Source organism: Plecotus auritus, assembly GCF_963455305.1.
Source record: "Plecotus auritus genome assembly, chromosome: 9".
In the NCBI taxonomy this organism is placed as follows: domain Eukaryota; kingdom Metazoa; phylum Chordata; class Mammalia; order Chiroptera; family Vespertilionidae; genus Plecotus; species Plecotus auritus.
The window spans coordinates 50,491,131-50,517,210 of NC_137783.1; the positions used below are offsets into that span (position 1 = coordinate 50,491,131).

Genomic DNA, 26,080 nt, shown 5'->3' on the forward strand with positions numbered 1-26,080 from the left:
CCCCTATTGCGCAGGTAAGAAGGCAGAGTGTAAGACAGGTACAATGACCTTGATCAGAGTGACCCATCAGCAAGTGGCTGAGCCATGATGTGAATTGAGGGGGTGGAGCCATCGCTCATCTTGGATCCTCTCTGCTCTGTGGAGCAGCATGCGTGGCAGCCCCAGTCTCTCTCAGGTGAAGCAGAACTGATCCTCAAGTGGCTAAGGTGCCCCGGGACTCAGGAGACACCTGCGTTTCCCTAGTCTGAGTGGCCACTCTAGAAACTGGGCATGGGAAAAGACATGCGGGAAGAAGCCATGAGGGTGTGTGTGTTTTTTTTTTCTTTTTAAATATATCTTTATTGATTTCAGAGAGGAAGGGAGAGGGATAGAGAGAAACATCAATAAGAGAGAAACATCCATCAGCTGCCTCCCACCCACCCCCCCAATGGGGATGGGGATGTGCCCTCAACAAAGGTACATGTCCTTGTCCGGAATCGAACCTGGGACCCTTCAAGTCCGCAGGCTGACTGTCACTCTATCCACTGAGCCAAACCGGCCAGGGCGAGGGTGTGTGTTCTTAAATAAGATCTCTTCCCTGCCTGCCCGCAGTGAAGCCCACAGTGAGTGAGAAGAGATGGCAGGTGCAACAGCTGGATCATCCTCAACCCAGTTCCCCAAACCCCAAAACTCTCCAGGGCAGGACAGAGGGGAAAGAGCGCAGCCTGAGGTTGGGCATAAAGTCAGACCAAATCTCGGACAAATCACCTCTTTCATCACGCCCTGGCAATGTGACCTTGGACCAGATAATTAACCTCTCTGAGCCTCAGTTTCCTTACCTGCAAAATGGGGAACATAATTCCTAGCTGAAGAGTGAGTTCATGTTTGTCAGGGGCTTGTCAGAGCGCCCAGAATTTAGTAGAACCAGAATAATATTAGCTTTTATTAGTAATAGACTATCAAAGGCACGAAGAATATGCACAAAAAATGAAGTAAATACCACATTATCTATAATAATAAAAGTGTAATATGCTGGTGCCTGCCGGCAGCCAGAGGGAAGCCTGGGTCCCAGGTGTCAGTGGGAAGCCGGTGCTGGCAGCTGGGGGAAAGAAGGCCTACTCTTGCACAAATTTTGTGCATCGGGCCTCTAGGACTATATAATAGGCAACCATATATTAACAATAAGAAATCAAACGTGGTGAGGGTTATGCTGTGGGAAAGACAGTGAGGAGTCACGGCCCTCCCTGTGTTTTAGCCCTGAAGTGCCAGCTGCAGCCCAGACCTCTGTCTGGGGAGGGCCACGGAGGTGTGAACGGGCGAACCAGGAGACACACTTTCTTGCAGCTCAGCCCAAACCTCAGCCAGTAAAGGCAATACCTTTTCATTTCCTGAGAGGAAGGTGGCACCTCCTGAAATGCCCCATTTGATGAGATTATTCTTTTTACATGCCATAGCGCATGGGAATGTTCACGTCACCTCTGGCAGCTCGCTGTACAATACTTGTCTCTCAGTGTAATAACCCATGTATTAAATCAGACACGAGGACTGCCTTGAAATATTATCACACTGCATTCCCTTCCACAACAGGCAGACCAGTACTGAATCTCACTCAGGGGCTTAGTTACCAAAGAACAGGAAGTGTTGTTATTCAAGGTGTTTTCTCCTTCAAGAGGAGAAAGGTTATATGTTTGTTGTTATTACTAATTATCATTATCATTATTTCAGGGCCCAAAATGTCATTGATCTATGTTTTCAGGAAAAGTGCCTGACACATGACACATAGTAATGCTTAATAAATATTGTTCAATTAATGAACAAATTGAAGCACAGTTAGAACATTTTTTGAAGAACAACCAAAATAGGTGCAAAATGTATCTCATGTTCCTCCCTTTCCTTTTTCTTCCCCCTTTTCTGTTTGCTCTGATAGATTTCATTAGATCAGAACACACCTCCAAAAATCAGGAGTAAGCCCTCCACAAGAAGGCATGGATTCTTAAAACACCCAAGGTCTCCTGGCAGTAACACACTGTAGAGCACATTTCACTCACAAGGCGGAGGCTTGGCTCCACACCCTTACCTGGGTGAGACCTGCTGGCTGCAGAAGCGTCTCCACTACGGTCAGGAAGGGGTCTCCTCATCATCTAGAACCACAAGGCCCCAGGTAGAATGGACCCTTACATAAAATTCAAATTCAGGAACCATGAGGACTGAAAGTAATTATGCCAACCCTCCCATTTTTTAGATGGGAAAACTGAGGGTCCAGAAAAGAAAAGTGGTTGTTAAGTGCACAGAGCATAGCCAAGAAGAAAAGGCACATTCCTTTTCTTCCTTCCATCCTTCTTCCTTTCCTCCCTCTTTCTCACTCTCCCCTCTCCCTCCCTTATCCTTCCTCTCTTCTTCCTTCTCTTCCTTCCTTCATTCTTTGTTTCTTTGTTTAAGTGTGTGTGTGTATGTGTGTGTGTGTGTGTGTGTGTGTGTGTATTCTTTGCAATCAGATGGTTAGAAAAAGCCCTGGTTAGTAGTCCATATGTAATTTTGGAAATGTTGGTGATTTAATTTCACCAACTTCCCAGTCTTCCCCAACAACCTACATCCCAAATTTCCTATCAATACAAGCATCTTAGAGACTTTCTGAGCTAAAAGATCCATAGAGATCACCTAGCCCAACCTTTAGTATACAGATGAAAAACAACAGGTCAAGTGATGAACAGTGAGTCCCTGGTCACAAAGCCATTTAACAGCTAAGCTGAGGTGTCTGGAACCCTTGGCTGCAGAGCACATCTGGGTCATACTGAAGCCATCTCTCAGATTTGCATGCAGCTCAACAGGCTCATTGTGTAGGCTGGAACACCCAATCTGAGCAAACACGTCTCAAATCAAGCATGAGAAAACTGGTAGAAAATAGTACCCTTATAGGACACACACACATGTGTGCATGTGATTATTACATATACTACATATAAAAGATGCTTATTTTTAAAACTAGAGACCCGGTGCATGAACTTCATGCACTGGAGGGGGAGGGGTATTGGGCCTAAGCCAGCAGTCAGACATCCCTCTCGCAGTTTGGGACCCCTCACTCCTTACTGCCTGCCTGCTCGCTACTCCTTACCACTCAGCTTGCTGCTCCTTAGCACTGCCATGGAGGCAGGAGAGGCTCATTGAGTGTCTGCCCCTGGTGGTCAGTGCGCATCATAGCGATTGGTCATTCTGGCCATTCTGCTGTAACGGTCATTTAGGCTTTTATTATATAGATATATGATACTATGTATATAATAAATTCACAGTGCTAGCAAGAACATCACAACATATTGCTAGTAGAAGCATATCTTGACACAACATTTTTGAAATGTTATCCATAAATATCTGTACAAAGTAAAATACACTTATTCAAGTCCTCTCCCAGGAACCTGGAACTACCTATGCAAATAGAATTGTGCAAATACGTGGATGAGCATGTTTATTAGACCATTGCGTATAGTAGAAGAAGAAAACAATCACGTGGTTCATCATTAGGGTTATGGCTGAATAAACTAGGACACACAATATATGGATTTTTGTGCCGAAGGGATGTCCATTATTTATTGGTAAGAAAACCAAATTGTTGTACAATGTGATTCACACAATTATCTTGTACAAAGACCACCACTTCTAACACACTATCGTGTGAACATTCTGCTTTCTGTGCTGGAATGAATGTGAAGGAAATTTTTGGGGTCCGTTAACACTGAGCAGCCCAGAGAGCAGGCAGGGAGGGGAGCAGGAGGGTAATATGATTAATATTTTCTTTATGTAAGCATTTTTGAATGTTTATAATGACTATAATATGCATATACTAGAGGCCCGGTGCACAGATTTGTGCACTGGTGGGGTCCCTCGACCTGGCCTGCAGGGATTGAGCTGAAACCAGCTCTCCAACATCCCCTGAGGGGTCCTGGATTGCAAGAGGGCGGTTCTCGGATGACGCACCCAGAATCGGGCTTCCTCCTCCCTGGTTCCAGGTGCATCACCTGAGAACCGCAGCTGCCAAGTCACCACAGCTCGGCAGCTCCTGCATTGAGCGTCTGCCCCCTGGTGGTCATTGCGTGTCATAGCTACTGGTTGGATGGTCAGATGGTCAGACAGTTGTTTAGGCATATATATATATATATATATATATATATATATATATATATATATATATTATTTGGGGGGAGGAATCAAGTTAAGACAAAAAATTCTGAGAATAAAAACAGATGGAGCCCACAAATTGTCCTCCAAGCCCTGTTTCAGCCTTTCTTCTTCCCCTGTAGATCCCTGGCAGCAGAACATTATTCAGTGAAGCAAAGAGAACCCTAAAGCTGTTTCTCTAAGCCCTGCCACAGTCATCCTCTGAGCTGCCCTAGTCCTGATACAGGAGGTGACATGGAGAGAAGAGACAGGAGGTGACATGGAGAGTGGAGAGAGGAAGTGAATAATATATATAGTATTGATTTCAGAGAGGAAGGGAGAAGGAGAGAGAGATAGAAACATCAGTGATTACAGAGAATCATTGATCGGCTGCCTCCTGCACATCCATATTGGGGATCAAGCCTGCAACCCAGGCATGTGCCCTGACTTGTAATCAAACCATGACCTCCTGGTTCATAGGTTGATGCTCAACCACTGAGCCACATAGGCCAGGCAGAAGTTCTTCTTTTAACACATTAAGGGAACTCAGTCTTCTTCAAGGCAAGGAGTGACTCAAGATGCTTTACCTTATCCTGCCCACAAAGGAACTATTGCTATAAATAAACCACGCAGGACCCACTCTTTATAAAACTGAGAGGCATGTAGAAGCTGACTTCAGCAGGCTGGCCTTCTGGGCACCTAAACCAGCTACTTGGAAAGTTGGCCTTGTCCCCATGGGCTTATTTGTCCAGCACTAACTCCAAGTTGAATACAAAGTGACAGACCCATGCACGCAGAGGTCCCAGCTGTGACAGTGATGGCCACTAGGCTTCCACAATGACAAAACCGCATTACCTGAAGCACAGGCTATGCAAATCCTGTGGTCTGGTACTCCAAGGAGAACTGTCCCCATCAGCTTCTAACACTCCAGGAGTTGTTCACATTAATACACACAACTTCCTTTCCACAAAAGCAGCCCAGCCCTCTGACCCGCCCTGGAGTCTCTATTTCAGCTATGGCCCAGGAAGCAGGAGGAAGAAGGGAAGAGAGGCTGACTTACCAAGCCAACTTCTGTTTAAATACACAGACACAAACACCGGGGGGACCGTGAAGAAATCCACCACAGAGTTCACTTCCAGCCAGAACCACAGCTTGTCATTGGCTGCAATAAACTGGGGGAAAGAAAAGAGAGGAAAAATGAGAAGCTTGGTGCCAGCATTCAAAATATACTCTGCCAAAGGCTATGTTTTGGTTTCTTGTGGGGGTCTGGAGTGAGATGTTATATTCTTCTCATATCTACACCAATTACATGCTATTTTTTGTCTTAGAATTCAGACAGCCATTTCTAAAGGCTGTTCTTTTATTGCTTGCTCTGTTGGCTTTGGAGAAAGCTCAGGCAGTATATTTTTCTGTGGTTTTCAACTGCATCAGAGGGAAGACTCTCTAATGTAAATAAAGCATATATGGACACATTCATTCATACACACACACACACACACACACACACCTCTGTAATCCACCTCTGTACCACTCTTGTCATAAACACTCCCAAGCCCCAAATTCTGCTGCCCCCCATCCCCCGATTCCACTGTTCTCTCAGGATTCAGCTAAGTGAGCCCTAATAAACAAAAATTTGAAGGTAAAAAGCACTTTTTTAAGTTCTGTTTAAGGGAACAATGCCCTCCTGTGTGAATAGAGGGAAGAGAAGCAGTTGGCCAGTGGAGGTATAATAGTTATTTCAATCACCATTTTTCCCCCTGTGAACACAATTAACATGTACTTCAGAAAATGCTGCTCTAAGGAAAAGGCTCTCCCACAGACTGAAACTCGGGACACAGGGCTGTTGTGTTCCCTGGGAACACTGGGCTTTGTCTGCCTGCAAGAGCAGACGCTGGTGGAGGATGGCCCTTGGGAACAAGACTTGCACCCCCCATGGTGGTACCAAGCAGTGTTGCTCAAACTTACCCGCAAGCCAAAGTAGAGAAGGAAGAACACGTTGAAAGCCATGTCGATCTGTAATGTGAAATCTTTGTAGAAATTCTGGCAGGATTCTATTGGGCTATTAGACAGGAAGAGAAAAAGCATGGGGTAAATGAGAAGCACCATCCAGTCTCCCGCAGGCTTCACAGTGGTGATGCTGGGGTAGAGGACACAGTGAACGTTCATAAAATAAAGCACTTGGTCTTTATACCCCCTGTGATAATCAAGCAAGCATTGCCAAGGGGTCTTTCCATTCAACCATTCAGTCTTTTGTTCTGTTATTTATTTTTATAATTTTCTATCTCTATATATTATTTTTATCACCATTCAACATTTGAACTAAAATTTCAAAGAAGGTCATGCAGACACCTTGGAGGAAGGACAAGCAAGAGACACTACCAAATTCCTTAATTTCACATTAACCCTTAAAGGACTGACTTCTTTCCTTTAGAGGACACGTCCCAAAGCTGAAGACAGTCCCTCAAACCCTTCAGAACGTTGGCAGTGGATCCCATTTCCAATTAAACACAGTGGTCGTGTTTGGAACCTTTTTAAAGCCATCAGCTGATTAACAGAAAAGGACCCAGGAGCGTCTCAGGAAAGCTGTGGAGGAGAGGATCCTGGTTGAGGTTCTGGGGAGACTAAGTGTGGATTTATGTGCAGCATTCTGATCCGGGAAGAAGCATTGCCTAACTGGTAAAAGTCAAGGCCATTATACCAAAACGTTGAAGCAGTACTCTAAGGGTTAATTTCATTTTTCTTTTCGGCATGCAGGTTAATTGGCTCTATGTGTGTCAAGCAGCGAATGCGAACCCCAGCACACTCTACTTTGTTCAGGAGTAGGCAGATCAAGAGTGTACTACTATACAAACTGGTACGCGGCTTCCGAGTGCCTTCCCGCGTCAAACTGATCTGAGGATCAGTGTGTGATAAGTCCCAAGTTTGGGGTTGGGTGGGAAGCAGAAAAGACTCATAAGCATCTCAGAGCTGTGAATGAAAATTTGTAGTATACTGTTATCAGTAAGCAAATGGTAACACTCAGGCCAGGAACACAAAGAAGGTGAGGTGAGCAAAAGAGGAGAGTGTGGGGAGAAGTACAATCCTTTCCCCAGATGGAAAGCAACGTGGACCTCCAGGCCAGGAGAGGGCGAGCTTGAGAAATTCGGGATGGAGGATTTCCGAGTATTGCCACTTTGGAAATCGCTGTATGCAATACCAGTTAGTATAGTTGCACTTCTGTAAGGACAATGCTTAGTTGTTCAACAGGCAGGAATCTGTGCAGTACGGGAATGCAGGGCCCACCTAGAGCCAGGGTGGGTCAGTTGGTGGGATCATATTACATGCACTGGATTTATCCATTCTTATCTCTATCACAGGTCAAACATGCCCTTTGTCACCTCCCAAATCACAAACAGGAGGAAAAAACCTCCAGCAAAGCATTAAGAGAAATATACATTTGCATTTACAAACTAAGGAGACTGAACAGAAAACAAACACTAAAAAAATGGCTCTTTTATAAAGGAAACGACAACTACTGGGTTTTCACTAAGGTAAGTGATTTGGAGGAAAGAATGAATTTGCTTAGTCCAATCCTGAAAGGAGACAGGAGAAAAAGCCAGACATCACAGCCTCGCTCTTTGCCTGCTCTCCTCCATCGGTATCAATTTAAACAGAAAAAGGAAAATGCAGATCTAGAGTTAATGTGACATTGCTGCAATTCCCAAGCCATGAAGGCATTTTGTTTTGTTTCAAGAAAAAAGCCCACAAGGTTCCCAGGTGCCAGAGTCCTTAGCTACTCTAGCTGCACAGAAAGAGAGCACAGGAAGTCGGCTGACCAGAAATCCACTACAGATCCCAAGGCATAAAGAGACCGTGTATCCCTTTGCTACTAAAAAGCAAAGGTGTGTGTATGTGAAAGAGGTGAGCAAGAGAGGGAGGCCTGGGAGCTCTGTTGGTAAATATTACACTCACGTTTTCATGTGTGCCAACAGCAATTTAGCTGTGCATTATAAATTCATATTCATCAAGACTGATGTATATTCAGTCAAGGGGACAGAGAAAATCTCGGTTCCTAAGTCTTATGGGAAACCCACCATCACTTCACCAAGGCCAAATGATAACCTTACTATTGCCCTCACAATAGCTATTGGAATTATGAATGGCAGGTTTGGGGGTCCTGTGAGTTCCCTAGCTCCTAATATTCCCATGGCTCCTGTGGATAATTTGGTAGTTACCTTGAAATACATCTTGTAAGGAACGTGCTTGCTAGACTGTGGAGAGGACAGAACAGTGTGGGAAGAGATGTCAGCTCAATACCATTGAGGATGTTTTGGTTCAACAAAAATGAAAGCAGATGTTCAAAAAAGTATAAGGAATCAGGCTGCAGCAGCTTCTTTCCACCGTTCCATGCCCCTTGCCATTTCTGCTGCTCTGTCTCATGCTGCCCATTTCCAAAGGCAACAATGAGAGGGCTGATGCTAAAGGACATGGTGTTGAAAAATATACCTCTGCAGCACCTCTGATTTACAGAGAACAATGTTGAAACCATAATAGACCTTTTTTTCTGTCAGATTTAGAGTCAATTTAATCATTGTTTCATATCATTCCTCGAGTCCTAGACTTTGAGCTGAAATAATAAAGAGAGTAAATTATGCGCTGGTTCTGGCAGTCCTTCCTCGGCTGGAGCTCACCAATAAATGAGCACACTCTGCTGAGATGAAGGAGTGGGAGGGAAGCAGAAAATTTGGGAACAAAAGAGGGCCAGCCCCTGGGGCCCAGGTAGGACCAGAGTAATGAGGGAGTCAGTTTTCTACCCCTTTTAGCTCTTTAACTTGCCAAAGAGTGCAAGGAGGAATGTCCTGCTGAATTTTCTCAAGTGGCAACAGAACTGTTGACCAGGATCCCCTCCGAGATCAGTGCTCCCAGGGCCTTTGGTCCATGGACTCACACAATCACGGACCAGGAGGGGAAGTTCTACGTTCCCCAGATAGAAATGACTCAAGGAGAAGTTCATGGATCTCACAAAAAGAAACTACAAACATAATTCAACAAAAAGAAGGGATGGTTGGCCATATCAGCCAGGATTTCTTTTCCTCCCAAAGAGATTTTATCTTAATGATTAACATTCATTGTAGGATGGGACAATTACATAGAAAATCCTCTTCCTTCTTGTGTAAAGTAGGAGAATTCCTTGTCTAGACACACAGAAATTTCAAGAGCTAAAAAATAAATCACCTTTTTAATAATCAAGGAAAGGGACTCGGTTACACACTTAAATTTAAGTAGCCATTCTGATGAGCATGCCCATGGCAGAACCAGCTTTTTATGGACCTGTGTTGCCAATAAAAAAAAAGGGGGGGGAGGAGTTTTAAGAATTGAAATAAGGACACTAGTTTTAATCCTGGCAGTAGAAAAATGGACTTTCCCTAAATTGTCCTTGGTTAATTAATGACAATAATTAGAGAACACAAGATACGTGGTAAGCTGATGAACTATTTATTCCTCAGTTCCCAGAGTCCGTGGATCAAGACTGATACTAAAACCTTAGGCAAATGTCGGGATTTCACCAGGACCCCTGGGGGGCACCTTCAAGAAAGGCCTGCCTCCTATGGGATGAATATTCAGTGTTAGAGGTTAAAATACAAACTCCCATTTCCTCCTAACCATCAACAATCATATCTCAGAATTTAGCTCTCTCTATAAAGGAAAATAAGATTCAGGCAAAGTGGGAAATATATATCTTTCTTCATCAATTTAACAACACAACGTCCAATGAGGCCCATGAGTAGGAACAGTCTTTCCTGAAGACGGACTTAAGGACATGTCTTTCCCAAGCACAAGGCAAGCCATAGCGTCCCAGGTCCTCTTTCAAAGGGCAAAGGGGGAAAGACAAAGATCTCACTTCCAGCAGTTATTCCTCTGGACGTCTGCATCATCTCCAAGAGGGAAGTAACTGCCCTCTCTTCTCAGCCTCTAAACTTCCCTGCGGCTTTCTGAAGTCTGTTTGCCCTCCCTGGGTCTGGTTATCCAACCCTGTGAAGATACTTGTTCAGGACAGTGGTTCTCAAACTTCAGCGTGGACCTGGAGGGCTTGTTAAAATGTTGTGGGCCCACCTCCCAGGGCTTCTGAGTTGGTAGATCTGAAAGAAGGCCCTGAGAACTTGCATTTCTAACAATTCCCAGAGGCTGCTGCTCATGTGGGGACCACCCTTTGCGAACCACTGCTCAGACCTTTCTTGCGACTACACACTAATTACAGGGGCTGCTGCTTGAGAAGATCTGCATTCAGACCTGAACAAGATGATCAGGCATGGAGACCACCCTCAGATAACCAGCTGCATACCACTTGACTAACTGCTGAGACCTAAGGGTTGGACAGATATTTTCAGTTTCAGATGTGGACGCCGGGGAAAAAATTAAGACGATTCAGGGAAGTAATTACAACACTGCTATGCAAGCTTCATCAATGACATTCCAATTAATCACCAGAGCGTGCCCGGGCAGCACATGTGTAGTTTAATATTTAAAGGAAAAATAATGATGGGGAGGTTATCAAGACCATTATTTGCAAGAGGTAAAGAAATGTTAAGCAGCTTAGGCACAACAACAGCAAACATCGGAGATGATTTAATAAATAACCACAAGAGAGGGAAGGGACTAGTGAGGCACTTTTTGAAATAATTTCCAATATTTAAATTCTCCTCACTCTTGTGGCTAGTACCTTTTTAAATTAGATGGAGCCTTTTCAATTTCCACCTGGGTAATGGACTACCAGAGTTCAGGCCTACAGCACCAGAGACAGGGATCAATACAAAAAGCTTAATGATTCCATACTCTTCTCCTAGTCCTACCTCTGCAATGTGGCCAGATTAATTTAATTAAAATATGTCATTCATCCACCATCATGGCTCCCTCCTGCCTCATATAACTACTCAGCCTGGCTGGGAAGAAGCTCTAAAACCCAGCCTCTCCCTGCATCTCCCATTTTATACTCTGCTACGCTTTAGCCAAGCCCTCTGCTACTATGAACTGGTGCCTTCGTTACTTCCTAAGTGTGACCCACATGTTCCTAATTCTAAAGCTATGCTTTTGCTGTGGTCTCACCAAATGCTCCTCCCTCTCTGTGCTCAAACCTTAGGCAGCCTTCAAAGCTACTGAAAAGCATGGTTCGACAAATCACTCATGCCTCACTGATCTCTCCCACCTCTGAATTCCTATAGCATTAGGAGCAAGGAATTCTAAACTGTCGTATAATGTTGATTATTATTTAATTCAATGTAATAATGCCTGGCAATGGTATAGAGTTTACATATACTCTTCCACTTGGTCCTCCTAACTTGGCAAAATACACTGAGTGGCCAGATTATTATGATCTCTGAATGCATAATAATCTGGCCACTCAGAGTGTGTGTGTGTGTGTGTGTGTGTGTGTGTGTGTATTAGAGATTAGAGGCCCAGTGCATGAATTCGTGCATGGGTGGGTCTGGCCAGCCTGGCCAGGGGGAGGGGACATGGGCAGTTGGCCGGCCTGCCTGTTGGTCGAACTCCTGGTCAAGGGGACAATTTTCATATTAGCCTTTTATTATATAGGATATACACTGAGTGGCCAGATTATTATGCATTCAGAGATCATAATAATCTGGCCACTCAGTCTAGTACTGCGTTATCATCCCTCTTCTGTAGAGATTCAGCAGAGAAGCAGAGGTTCAGCACCCCCCACCCAAAGTCACGAAGCTAAGTGGTACAGAGACTCAGCATCCTTTCTGCCATATCACCTCCTTCTCCAGATAAACTGCAAGATCCTTGGAGATAAAAAAAGAACATAAGACATAGTATCTGCTATCCACAGATCCTGGTATTGAGCTTATGCAAAAATGATGGGATTGACTGACTTATGGAGGAGGTAAAACTGTTCTATAAAAAAATCATTCATTTGTTGAATAGTCTGGGAAAGTCTAGAGAGAGCTGAGCTATCTGGCCTACATCTAACCCTTCTCTGTCAAGACTGTCCTGTGGAACATTACAAATCCTCAGAAGTCCTTCCTGGGATCCTGAGTAGTAGTGGCATCATGAAGGCTAATCCCATCAGCTGAGGGCAAGTTCCTCCACTTACAGAGAAGTAATTCCCAGTTATCCAGATGTTTAAAGATGGATGACCCTCAACATGCCCCAATTTTCTCTCACCCTCTCCTGTCCTAGAACAAGAATGAACATAGTCATGGATGATGATATTTAGATACTTTGAACACTTCTAATTATGGACTATACAATCAATAAGCACTGCATTCCATTCCATTCTATCAAATTTTTAAAAATTATGAAATCATATAGTCATGGATATTATGGAACCTGTCTGCAACAGGGGGAGAAAATCGAAGTGATTTGAGGGTTAGTAATTTTGAAATTTAATAATATCTGTATTTATTGGATAAGTTAAGTGCCTCAGTTTTCCTGCCCACTAAATAGGAATAAAAGCACCTAATTAAGCTGAATATTATAAGACCAAGAAATTCTAAAAGGGAAGCAAGTCTTTGCAATGTACAGTTGGTTCTTGAACAACAAGGGTTTGAATTGCACAGATCCACTTATACGTGAACCATTTCAATAAATATGCACAGTATTGTACATGTATTTTCATTATTACTTCCTTAATAACATTTTATTTTCCCTAGCTTACTACTAGTATATTGTAAGAATACAGTATATAATACATATATACAAACTGAGTATTAACTGACGTGTGTTATTGCTAAGGCTTCCAGTCAACAGTATAGGCTATCAGCAGTTAAAATTTGGGGAGTTAAAAGTTATAAGTGGATTTTTGAATATGTGGGGATTAGAGTTCCTAACCTCTGCATAGTTCAAAGGCCAACTGTACTCCAAATTAGAAATCAGCATTTTTACTCATATAATTTTAAGTCTCAGAAAACTATCTTGCAAGCTAATAACAATAGTGAATTCAGTGTGAATGACATGATACTAATTAATCATTGAGAAAATAATAATCTGTTTATAAAACATATTCTTCTAAACTGGACAGTACCCCAGGACTGTCCAGGTCTTGAATAGATCAAAGTTAAAAGCTTCCTATCTTTTTGCTTCTCTCAGTGCCCCCATTTCAACGACCTTGTTAGAGCTTTGGACTTAAAAGTTTATATTTTTAATGTTGGTGTTTTTAGTGTTTATCCTGGATGAGGCCAATATTCAATAAATTGTTTTATTTTTATTAATTTTAACAAACAGAATCAACCCTCTTCTATTGATCAGCATTGTGACCTTATCTCAGAATGTCTGGTAGTAGTTATTGTCTAAGATGTTATCACTGATGGGTAAGTTTGTGTTCAATCAGTAATCAATACTGATGATAGTAACATCAAAATGAGCCCTTGGTTTTATCTTAAAACACGTTGTTGTTGTTGTTGTTGTTGTTGTTTTAGATCTTTCAATGGTTCTAATGTGAATAGAAAATACTTTTTGTTACTTCCAGTATTGATCTATCATGATCCCAAGCCAGATGGTTAAGTGGCTTTGCTGGGAAATGTTCATTTATGGGTGTGTATCAATAGGTCTATTAATCACTTCTGACAGCACCAGGCTTCTAATTATGCCTCTGCTCAATTGTGATCCAACAGCCACAAACATATGCCTCATCAGGGTCATGCTGAAATTAATTGGAACAAATGGGTAAGTGGTATATGGACCCTCACTACTCTTTGTATACTATATCTTCTTGAGCTTTGATTGATATGGAGACTCCTGGAACAGCAGCAATGGACTTCAGAGTAGTTGTTTGGCTCAGGTAATTCATTCCAATAATTGAGCATTCTTCTAGGAGACAAAGAAAATTACATAGATGGCTGATGGAGAGAACAAAATATGTCAGCTCCTTATCCATTGGATTTCTCAATGAAGCACACAGATAATTTGTTTTCATGAAACTCAGATGATTAAATCTCTGTGACTTTCTCATAGAGCTCTTCTAAAGGTTGGCACAAGACTTCAATATGCTATCTGAGCTTAGGTTCTCCTCATCTTCATTCCATATCTTTTCATCCACTGATGCACCCAAATAAGCAAATCAAAAGCAAAGTGTGGGCATTATATGTTAACTTCAAAAGTAATTAGCAGATAGGTAGTTCTGGAGTTCAGTGGAAGAATTAAAATCCCAGATCTATCAGTTATCCGCTGTACGATTGTGGACAAATAATTTGACCTCTCCAAGCTGTGGTTTTCTCATCTGTAAATTGGAGATACAGATATACACCTCAAAGGCTGTGATGAAGATGAAATTGAATAATGAGTAAAAACCAAACACTGAACAAGTGGTAGTTATTTTAAAAACTAAGTTAGTAATTATAGTGACAATAACTGTTTATAGAAAAATGCCAAAAAAAATCTCCAAATGAACAAAAAACTGATAGAGAAATCAATCATTTCACACTTTACTTTTCCATCTGTATTTGCTTTATAGCCTACTTCTCAGGTGTTGCAACATAATTCAAATGCCCAATAGAATGTGCAGTGAGCTTTGGTGTGATTGTATATATTGGAGCATTAACTTTGGGTAATATTAAGGAAGAAACACCAGGAAAATTATATTTCCATGAAGGCATCCATAAATACTAAATAACTAACCAAAATTTCATGAGAGAGAAGCCATGAGTCACTTTCACGTGTGGCCAAGGGAGATTGTGTGCTCTCCTTTCTGTGATCTTCAGCAGAGGAGAGAGTTCCGTGTGCCTGGCTGGCTTAGGTGGACCTGAAGGAGACCAGGGGAGGGACCAGTCTTCTAAATACCTCTTCCAATTCTTGTCCACAGATCATGTATTTTTTCACTGTTGGACTCTTGGAATGATGTCCAAGACAACTTTCCCTCTAATGCTTGTTTTCTCCAGCTTGTCTACAGACTACAATTATTGCAATCACAGTTGTTACCAGAGTAGAATTAGTGTTCACACTTGCCAGCAACTTTTATGTAATAAATCAGAGTTAAGCTACTACACAGAACAGTCTTGCCAAATGAGTGCTGCTTTGGTTTACACTAAACTGTCTGAGGAGTCCTGCCTGCCTCCTCCTCTCTCATGTCCCTGCCTCTGCTGAGCTATCCCTCTCTCCTTCAGTAAAACTTATTTAGTAAAGACTTGATGAGTAGAGGGTTCAAATAGTACTCAGTGCACTCACGCTCAAGCACAAAGACTAAGAGCTCTTCAAGGGCAGGCTCAAATAGCCATGTATAGAGGTGGGGTGGTGCATGGGGGTGGGGGGTGGACACAAGCACGCACTGGCGTGCCCCCCTCCCCCCTCCACAGGCACAACCCACAGCCCTCTGGCTCAAACATACACTCTCTATCAAACCCCACTCTGGAACCACCCACAAAATAGGACAGTCTGTGTGAAGTGATTAGAATTGGAGGGAAGAAGGGAGAGGAGAAGTCCCAAGTCTGAAAGGAAAGCAAGGAAGCCAGACACATGTCTGGCACTGGAGCAGGCCCTCTGAGCCTGAAGCCACCTTCCTCTCAGGCCTAGAAACCTGAGGAAACAAGAACAGGGGTTCATCCTGTTGCGCCTCTGCCTCCAGGGCCTTGTTCCCGGATATGAAATGTCATGCATGTGAGAGGAAGCCCATGCACAATAATCTCTAAACTGTAACAGCCAAGAGTCAGCTCCTGGACGCTGGGGAGCAACTGCCTGGTGTCCTCCTTTCTTAAGGAGAGAGCAGCCATGAGGAAGAGGCTGGGACAAGGTTTCAAGGGATTTGGGCCTTGAGCCTTTCCAGAGAAGAAACGCTCCTAATTGCACAGAGAAGGGCAGAGGCTCCTCAGGTGAAGCCTGAGCCCTCTGTTTACAAAGGCCGTGCAATCAGAGCAAGGCTGAGCTTGTGCACTGGGATTCCCAGAGTATAGCGGGTTCAGATCACTGTGGGTCCTCTCCGGCCTTTATTGGGTACAGACTTCACGATTCTTCTGTCTGAGCCTCATCTCCAAATGTTTGCCTTGGACTCATCTGGGCATTCCCTGGTCACTCATTCCCTACGTCCCCTACTTAGCTTGCACCCTACACTTCCATCCTTGCCTTCCTCCCTGACTTTGACATAATCCTGACATACCTGGACAACCTGACCTTGACAATGCCTTTTGGCTATGGGTCATCCTTCAAGGACTTAAGAGTGGAGAAGCCAAAACTACTGATTCCACCACCAGACGGTTCTGGGTCCCAGACTGGCAGGATAATCAGATTGGGGTAACAAGGATGCCTTAGACAGACAGATGCCTTTCCTATTATCGTCCATGGACTTCAACTTTGGCCAACAGCCTAAGAGACCTACTGCAGTTTCAACCTGCTCTCTCCCAGCCACACCTGGACACAACCTGAATGGCACACAGTCCCCTCAGTGGTCCCATTCAAATGGCCACACTTACGAAAAGTGCTAACACCAAAGGCTTGCCTGGTATTGATTTCGGGAGGCCCGAGAGCATTGGGAAACAATCATTATGTATGGCAACAGTCATTCCACCTATCTGCTGCTTCACTTTGAAGAATAGAAAACACAGTCACAAAACAGCCGCATAGATTCGCCACAAGGACACGGCCATCGGGAACAGTTACACGTGAAGCCAAAGTATCATTATGATAGCTCTGTTTCAGACATCCTGGGGTGTTTTTGTGTTTTGTTTGTTTTGTTTTACTAAGACATGGAGAAAGACCTGGTACAAGTCTTCCTGACAACTGGCGTAGAAAACAATTATACCTTTATTACACAACGGAATGAAATAGCTGTGTCTTAGCTCTGTCTTTGGCTGACAGCTGAGGCAGGGACGTTTTGTATGAATTCCTATTTAGGAGCTTTGTTGAGAGCCCAGCAGCCTCGCAGCCAAAAAAAAGAGCCGAGATGTTGCTGATTGGAGCCCTGAGCCCCTGAGCATGAGCAGGAGTCACACTTTAGGAATGCCATAAAGTGACTGGGCAGTGTAGCCCAGCATCACCCCAGAAAATCAGAGGTGACAGTCACCTTCAGAAACAAACTGTCATCATCAACAAGAAAAATGGTAAGGACTTCTTAAATCCTATGATGATGCAAGCAGACCTTCAAGTATACACTTAACTTCCTTCTCAACTACTTTGTGAAAATAACTCATCCCCTGGAACCTTTCTTTGCCTTCATTCTTCTCTCTCCCACTTGCTTCTGGTTAGCATTGGAAATCACATATTTATCAAACTTCTCCTGCTCATGCCGCAGAAATAAGAGCTCTTCCCATCCTAGAGTGCTGTCCACTTGATTCCAGGATCCAAATTTGGAAAAGAACATCATGAATGACACTCTCGATAACCCTTGCCTCCCCTGCAGTTCCCCTTTTAATTCTGTCACCATACCTTTGGTTTTCTCTAGCGCTATTTTCCCCATCACTTAAAACATCTCTCTGAGGGACCCAGGAGGCCCGTAGGAAGCTGATTTCTTATGACTTTGTCCTTTGTCTGCACGAATGGACCCACTAATGCCCTCTCTAGGTTTGGATTTCAGACATTCATTCATTTTATCCGGAAGCACTGTTTTTCTGAGAAGGAGGAATGGGTCCTCTACTGAAGCACCTCGCAAAGGAGAACCAGTTGTTTTCTTTAGCCACCCTCCCCACTCCAAGCCGGAAGCTCTGACAAGTGAGAGCATTTCAACCTGCTGGTCAGGACCTCCTGCTCTTCACAGGGCTGCACTAGAATCCCTCCCAGCTCCTCTGGAAAAGGGAAACGCTCCCATCCCAAGGACCTTTAAACTGGTGAGCAAAAGAACATGTGATGACACTGTAAGCAAAGTGTTGCTACAGGGTGATAGCATGTGTTTAATAGAACAGAGAAAGGGGGAGTATGCAAACAGCTCCCAGCTACTAAATCCCCCTGACAGGAGGGAATCACGATTCCTGAGGAAAAATCAAAACAAGATAGGAAGCCTTCATTTTTATGTCATTATGATTGCTTCCTATAGAGTGTCAATCTGAGGGCCCTGGCAAGCTAGTACCACCAGGATTTCTCTAAGAAGTTTATTCCTACCCGAGGATTATCAGAGTTGGGCAATGCCTCACCTCTCATCTTCCTTGAGTTGCAGCCAAGGTATGTCTAAAACGTAAAGCATCTAATTATATGAAACAGCAAAAATTGCAGTAAGAAAACAGATCCTGACCATCATGTTTATAAAAGTGCATTCTGAGAACGAAAGAAGGAACCAACACATGTTTAAAAAGAAAAGCAGTTTTAAAGAAAGTCATTAGGCAGCCCTAAGGCAAAACTGTATTTCAAGGAGAGAAAATTATCACAATTTCTATTTAGTAATGCTGAACTCAGAGCCAACATTTTACATGTATCAAATTTGAATTAGTGACACTTCTGCTTACACAATAAACTGAGACAAAGACCAATGATTGTATTTCCCTGGGCATTTAGCTTAAGAGGTGCTTTTTAAAGTATAAACATTTGAACATTTGTTAGATCTAAACAAAACCCAAGTCGGTGCCTGGCCAGTGTGGTCAGTGGATGGGCATCATCCCTTGCACAGAAAGGTTGCTAGTTCGATTCCCGGTCAGGGCACATGCCCTGGTTGTGGGCTTGATCCCAGGTAGGGGGCCTGCAGGGGGCAGCAGATCAATGTTTCCTTCTCACACTGATGTTTCTCCCTCTTCCTTCCTCTCTCTCTAAATATTAATTCAAAAATATATATGTATTTTTTTAAATATATGTTTTTATTGATTTCAGAGAAGAAGGGAGATAGAATAATTGATGTTTCTATCTCTCTCTCCCTCTCCCTTCCTCTCTCTCTAAATATCAATTTAAAAAATATATTTTTTTAAATATGTGTTTTTATTGATTTCAGAGAAGAAGAGAGAGGGAGAGAGAGATAGAAACATCAATGATGAGAGGGAATCACTGATCAGCTGCCTCCTGTACACCCTCCACTGGGGATCGAGCCTGCAACCTGGGCATGTGCCCTGACCAGGAATCAACCTGTGACCTTCTGGTTCATAGGTTAACACTCAACCACTGAGCCATGCCAGCTGGGCTAAAAATATATTTTTTAAAAGCTTAGGTAACATTGTTTAGGAAGATGTGAAAAGTATCACAATACTGGTCCCTTTGGGCACAGATCACTAGTTAAGTTGTTACTTGGAAAACTGACCCTCACTTCTAAATTCCTTGTTGTTCACCTCTGCTCAGCACATGCCAAAAACAGATTTATTCCTCTTTTTCCCAACATTTTAGTCTTGAATTTTCAAGGCACAAGGTGGCCTTTGCGGTGTCACAGCAAACTGGGGACCCAAAAGTACGTCCAAAGAGAACCCTAGGTCTCAGTGCTTCAGTCGTCAGAATGCTCGCCATCCATTCCATGCGTGCGCCCAGTGCTCACACGTGTGGGTCCAGACCCTGGGGGAAAGCACAAGGCATGCATGGGCCGTGCAGGAAAAGGCTCTGGTTAACCTGGAGCAACACCGAAAGGGTGAGGTTGCAGCATGCAATGGAAACCACAGCTTGGCCTCAGCTGCCATGCAGAAAAGACCTACATCAAAGAGTCTGCAGTGCGGCTCCTGGGTGAGAGTCGACATGAGAGAGGTGAGTTACTTCAGCGATGAAAGACACGGGCACAATGTTCAAACCACTATCAACAGGACACTGTACAGAGTGCTGCATTACACGTGAGAAGGGGCAGCTTAGGGACAAGGAGGGAGACACAGGGAGGCAAGGGAGGCCAGAGCTGGCCACTGCTCTGATGAGATGGTGTCGCTGCCCACCCTCGGACACATGTCTTTGTATCATGTGTGCTGCTGTGACAAATAACCTCATTAGAGTCTTTAACATCAACCGCAATTTTGAAGGCATCAGTTACATCTAGATACACACCATGATTTCCTGCGGTTACAATTCGTTCCAGAAGCAGAGCTGGGCTGGACAGATTAACAGGAGACAGGAAAGTGCCAATATCCTGAACACTTTGGGTACAGAGTTCATGGTGACACCTGAGGCACAGTCTGGTGCTGAAGGGACCCCACAGTCAGAAAGCTTGAGGTGGTACAAGGGTAGGTAACTCTATGCAGCTAAGACCCCCCGAAAGCCTCCTACCACCCCAAATTTGAACGCACTCCCGAGGGAGCCATCTGTTCTTCATCTCAGCATCATGGCAGGCCAGCAGAGAGTTCCCCACACATACCTTGACCATTTCACGGAACCTTAGTTACAGGTGAGATTCCCCAAAGGTGTTTTTATCAAAATCAACTGATCAGTGAAAAAAACACATTTTAAAGTTCTTCTTAATGGAATAAAAATACTGCTGACTCAGAAAGGGGCCATGGAGCTGCCCTCTGAGGCCACACGGGACATTTGAGAACTGCTTTTCTAGGAACTGCCAGCTTAACATGACCGCTGTCTTCTCCCCCCATCCCACACCTGCCTCCGCCTTGTGATCCCTGACACTCTCAGCACAACTGAAAGGATGGTGTGGTCTAGCCCTCACTCACAACCTCCTGGTTCTGACTGGAAATGGTGAGAGGAGAGCAGATTTTCCTCTTCTCATCCCCTGTACAGTGAGTAGAGCTCTGAGAGGGAGCTCGGCCTGGGCTGGGCGCAGGAGCAGGGCGCTATCTCAGCCCTACACGCCCAGCGAGAACAGAATGCGCCCCGACTCCAGCAGCCCTGGGAGGGCGAGGGCAGGCGGCGCTGCACGGAGCTCCAGCTTCCTCCCGCACCGCCCTCCGCACGCCTTGAGACACAGCTGTTGCCACTGGATCACAATTTATTCCTCTTATGGATTAAAAACTTAAAAGCCGAAGTGGAACGACATGTTTTCCAAACGATGATGGTTTTGAATGAAAACAGAATAGTCTGTACATTCATTCAACACACATCTCCAAGGTGCTTCTGTGACAGGCGCTATACTAGTTCTAGGGACATACAATCCAATCAGAGCTGGTTCCTGCTCTTGAGTAGTGTCCCATGGGGCAGAGGAGCCTGCCCAGATTCTGATGTTTGAAAGTGTGAAGCAAGAGTGGCTTTTCAAAGTTCCACTAGCTATCCTGGATGACCTTGGGCATTCCCTTAACCTTTGCGAACCTCAGTCTCCTCGTCTATAAATGCAAATACCTACCTCCTCAGGTTGTTGAGAGGAATAAGCGAGTTACTAACTGCTGCTGCGTTAGTGGCTGGCACATGGTGAATGTATGCCACTTTTATCTGTTATGATCACTGGCACTCAAGTACAGGTGAGAATCAGGGCTCTGGACACAGAAGGCGGGCTCTGCCTAACTGTTCAGGGTTTCGGTGGGTGATGAGTAGAAATCTGTCAGGGAAGGAAGGCAAGGCAAGGTATTGAAGCAGAGGATGCGCATGGGCCAAAACCCAGAGGCACAGGAGGACACAGTGCATTGTGGGAGTGGAGAGGGTGCCCACATGACTGGAGCCTAAGAAACCCAGAGGACTGGCGAGACTGAAGCCGACGGGAGACCCTGGAGCACCTGAGAGCCTCAGCAGCATGTCTAGTCTTTATCCCACAGAAAACAGGGCATGGATACAAGTTTACTGGACATGCAGGAGAATGGTGCCATTCAGTATCTCTGTGCTGTAGGAAGTTAATGCTGATGATGCTACGGAGAAGGAATTGGAAGCAGGAGAATGTGGAGGAAAAGAGATCAATTAGTCAAAATAAATTCCAAAGGAAAAACATCACTTATGCAAATACTCAGATGAAAACTGTTACTACAGCACAAAGTATCCTAAATCTTGGGACATGCCCCTTCTTCAGGGCAGGATGCTGCCAGGACTTCTTTAGGGAGAGGGATTAGACCTCTGGCATCACTGAGCAGTGACCCAAACCATGTGTTCCTTCTCCTACCACAGACCTGCACATCTAGTAAGTCTTTGTGTCAAAAGTATGTTTCCTCATCTTTTGAAAGGACCCAGCCTATTAAGAAGCCTTTCTCTCAGTTATTTAGAGAGCAGAATCAAAACTATAATTAGAATCTACATATAATGAACAAATTTCAGTACCTTGAATGGGGGGGTACCTGTACATACTAAACACATGGCAACAATTATAGACAAATTACATGTAAACACACAGAGTCATGCAGAAGAGTTACAGCTGATACCCTCTTCCATGCCTCCACTTTCTCTGCTAATTTTCTAAAGATCTTGGTTCTTAGTTAGCAATGCTACCATGCCATCACACTCAGCTGCCTTTTAACTATTGTCCAACAAATGCTATGTCCACCTGGGCTTCTATGAGCAAGAAGAACTGGCTTTCCCTCAGAGTCCCGCCCTCGGGGGGTTAGGCATCCTCAGCCCACAGAGGGTGCCTGAGAATGTGAATTCTGGGAGCTGTAGTTTTCTTTTGGTTGAAGTCAAAACAGCAAGAGGGAAAGTATCATTTCTGATAACGTGCTTTCGCTTTCAAGTATATTCAATGCTCACTTACTAGTAGCTCAGCAAGTGCGGTGGGAACTCTACCCTCAGCTGATGGAGCAGAAACAGGAACGTTCTTTATATACTGCTATGACCATGTGCTCATTTGGTGATTTTTCATGTGTTCCCAGTCCATTCTGAGTTGGAGTTTCCACGAAGCCAGGACGAGAGCACAAGTGCTGACATGAGGACAAGGACCCCTGCACTCAGGCCTGTGCAGAAGAGAACGTGGGGAACTGAACTCACAGGAGGGACACAGGCTGCTATTCTGCAAAGTGACTGCCCCTGTGCTGTTCGCAGGCGCTCAAGGAAATGGTCCGCTGAGCAGGAGGCTTCTTTGTGGGACAGCCACTGGCTCAAGTTCAAAGAAGAGTGCCCTAGGTCTTAACTAAAGTGAATAAAAGAGCCAATCCAGGCAGATGTTATCTCTAGAGAATGGAGGAAGAGGAATGTCTGTCGTGGGGCGGGGTGGGGGGCGGGGATGGAGTGTAACTTATTCTCAACTACCTATTGTCTCTCCCAACTGGGTAAAAAGATGGATACGGGACAAAAGCAGTTTTTTTCCCTACCGCTGCCCCAGTAGGTGAGCAAACACAGACTCCCAGAACTCGGAAGACTTAACGATATAAAGTAGAATCTGGGCCTCCTGACCTTCCCCAGGCTACTCTCCTGGTACTTGTTGGAGGGGAGCCAACTGGGAAACGGCAAGAGCCAAGGTTCCTGCCCATCTTTCCCAGCAACACCGCCAGCAGGTTCAGCTGCTCCTACCCAAACCTGCCTCCCGCCAGGAAGCAATAAGGACTGCATGCCTTCACGTGTGCACCTGTGTGTGACTGCAGGTGAGCACCGCCACGTGGAAGAACTTGTCAGTAGACAGCAAGTTTGCATTTTGGTCAACAGAACCGACCAAGGTTTGAAGATGCTTTTATTTGGAAACTGGTGATTCTTTACAAACTCACACTCTATTTGCAGGTAATCAACTAAATAACAATTTCTCTTTGGTTGATTTTAAACCTCAATCGAAGTCATTTTAAATTAATATCATTTTAAAATTCATTAATGGGAACTTATTAAAATGTTGGTGTCTATTTTTCAATTTGTTTATTTCTTTTAAAAAATTAGTTTCTCACAAGGGAGTTTTTTTATGCCAATGGAAGAGTTCTATATTCTGATAAAGGAGGAAAAACACAAATCTTTTTTTTTTTTTTAAATATATTTTATTGATTTTTTACAGAGAGGAAGGAAGAGGGATAGTTAGAAACATCGATGAGAGAGAAACATCGATCAGCTGCCTCCTGCACACCTCCTACTGGGGATGTGCCCACAACCAAGTTACGTGCCCTTGACCGGAATCGAACCTGGGACCCTTCAGTCCGCAGGCCGACGCTCTATCCACTGAGCCAAACCGGTTTTGGCGAAAAACACAAATCTACATGTGATAAAATGTCCTCAAACTATTCCCCAAAAAAGTGCTCCAGAAACTGGCAAACACCCAAAAATGGTCTGTACCTGAGCACAGTATTGGGCCAATGTCAATTTCCTGGTTTTGACAACATACTGTGGCTGCGTAATATACAGTGCTAACATTGGAGGAAGGGTACACGGGAACTCTGTATTTTTTTTGCAACGTCTTGTGAATCTTAAACTATTAAATAAAGTTATAACAAAATAACCAATCATTTTGCCTGCTTGGTTTTACCTTAGCCTGGTGGAAGGCAAGTGCTGTATTGGTGGTGATATAAGCCTCAAAAAACATACAAACGGGTTTCTTTCTCAAGCATTGATTTGGCATCTGTTATATGTATAGTATTGTGTTCAATTCCAATAGATTCAAAAAGCAGTATAAGATAGACTGGCCATACCAATCAATATTAATGAGCTCAGTCCCTTTCTCTGGAATACTAATAGAGGCACAGATGTTATTATCTAACATGCAAATTCTCACAATCTCCCAAGTCAGAACCAAGGTCAATAAATATCGATCATTAAGGTGACAAGGAAGCTTCTGGAAGGAAGCCACAGTGATCTCAGGTGAGCAGGGGTCAGGCAGCAAGCTGTGTTGAATAAGCCATCAGAACCTCCCCCACTTAACATGAGGCCGGTCCTGGACCAGCTCTCCTTTAGCTTGTTTTCCAGCCTCTCTCTGCCTCCTGGAGCTCAAAGCTTGCCATGCGGAGGAGCCAACCACTGATGCCTGCTTCATTAAGGTACAAGCTGATCACAAGAACAACTTAAATTTTTATAAACAACAAAAAGGCTTCAAGAACGAATGTACAATTGTAGAATTACAGGTAAACTGCAAGTTTGAAGGAGAGATGTTTTGGAGTATGGAGGGGTGGTCTTTGAAACAACCCCCAATCACCCAGGGGTGGCCCTCTGCTCTACCTGCTGGAATAATGCAAGTCTCTGGGAGTCAAGCCAAGGCAAAAATGCGGCCGTAAAGATGGAGCCTCCAAATGCCAACGACTTTACAAAACACATGTCAACCGTTTTATCTTTTTGAGAAGCTACCTCTAATAGAAACAGAAGAAAAATAAAGAAAGGTGCAAAGAGTAAAATCTCCTAGAACTAAAATCTCAGCAAATCAATATCCAGGAAGGGCCAGTTCTGGCTCAAGCATTTAAGTCATTTAACAGTGACTTTCCCTTTAATTTGCCCATTCAAACCAGCATATATGTTGATGGCTAACTCCTTCTAGTCATCACTCTCCCTAAATATTAAATTGATTTTTAAAAATAAGGATTATTTTCTTAAACTTAGTAATTAACTGTAAAAACATTTAAAATCACTAGCTACTGAAACATCATACTCTGTGTAAGCAGTTCTAAAATGACTATCCGTAGGCTGGCCAGCATGGCCCAGTGGTTGAGTGTCAACCTATGGACCAGGAGGTCTCGATTCAATTCCTGGTCAGGCCATACGCCTGGGTTGCAGGCTCAGTCTCCACTGTGGGGCCTGCAGGAAACAGCTGATCAATGATTCTCTCATCATTGATGTTTCTATCTCTCTCTCCTTCTCCATTCCTCTCTGAAATCAATAAAAATATATTTTTAAAAAGTATTTTTAAAAAAGCTTAAAAAATAAAATGACGATTCATAGTTATGTGCTAGCTAACTAATAGTAGAGAAGCAAAAACCTAATAATATCCATTTATGATGAGTAGCAACAAAGTTGTATAAATCAAAATACCCCTTTTGCTCAGCTGAAATTATGAACATGATATCATAGTATGAACAAAGCAAAATAAAGCCGTTCAGTGGATCCATTTGCCAAAGAGCCAGTTTCAGCAGAAGGGAGAACACTTGTTTACCTTAAAGCTTAAAAGCAATCCCATTAAACATACAATACTTTTGCTCAGTTAAAAAAGTGCCTACTAGTGCTAAGACAGTGAAGTGAGAACAGCATCGTCACTGTTTGAAACGGGAAAAAACAATTCAATGTGACTGTGTCCTAATTCACTATTAAGTCAATAAAAGAGTTTTTCAAACTATCAATCTGACACGGAAGTCATTGCTTTTCCATTTGGTAGAGATGTTTTAAA

The 26,080-nt window shown here is 43.8% G+C and overlaps 1 protein-coding gene across 11 annotated transcripts in view; it reads right to left on the reverse strand.

Moving 5' to 3' along the window:
• KCNMA1 (potassium calcium-activated channel subfamily M alpha 1) overlaps positions 1-26,080 on the reverse strand; it is a 719,040-nt gene that overhangs the window by 284,958 nt on the left and 408,002 nt on the right. For all 11 annotated transcript variants that reach the window (XM_080687587.1, XM_080687584.1, XM_080687583.1 and 8 more), the window contains exons 4-5: positions 6,094-6,187; positions 5,189-5,300 (exon numbers count right to left, since the gene is read on the reverse strand). In XM_080687587.1, coding sequence (XP_080543713.1) covers positions 5,189-5,300; positions 6,094-6,187 — 206 coding nt within the window. The remainder of the gene's footprint in view (positions 1-5,188; positions 5,301-6,093; positions 6,188-26,080) is intronic.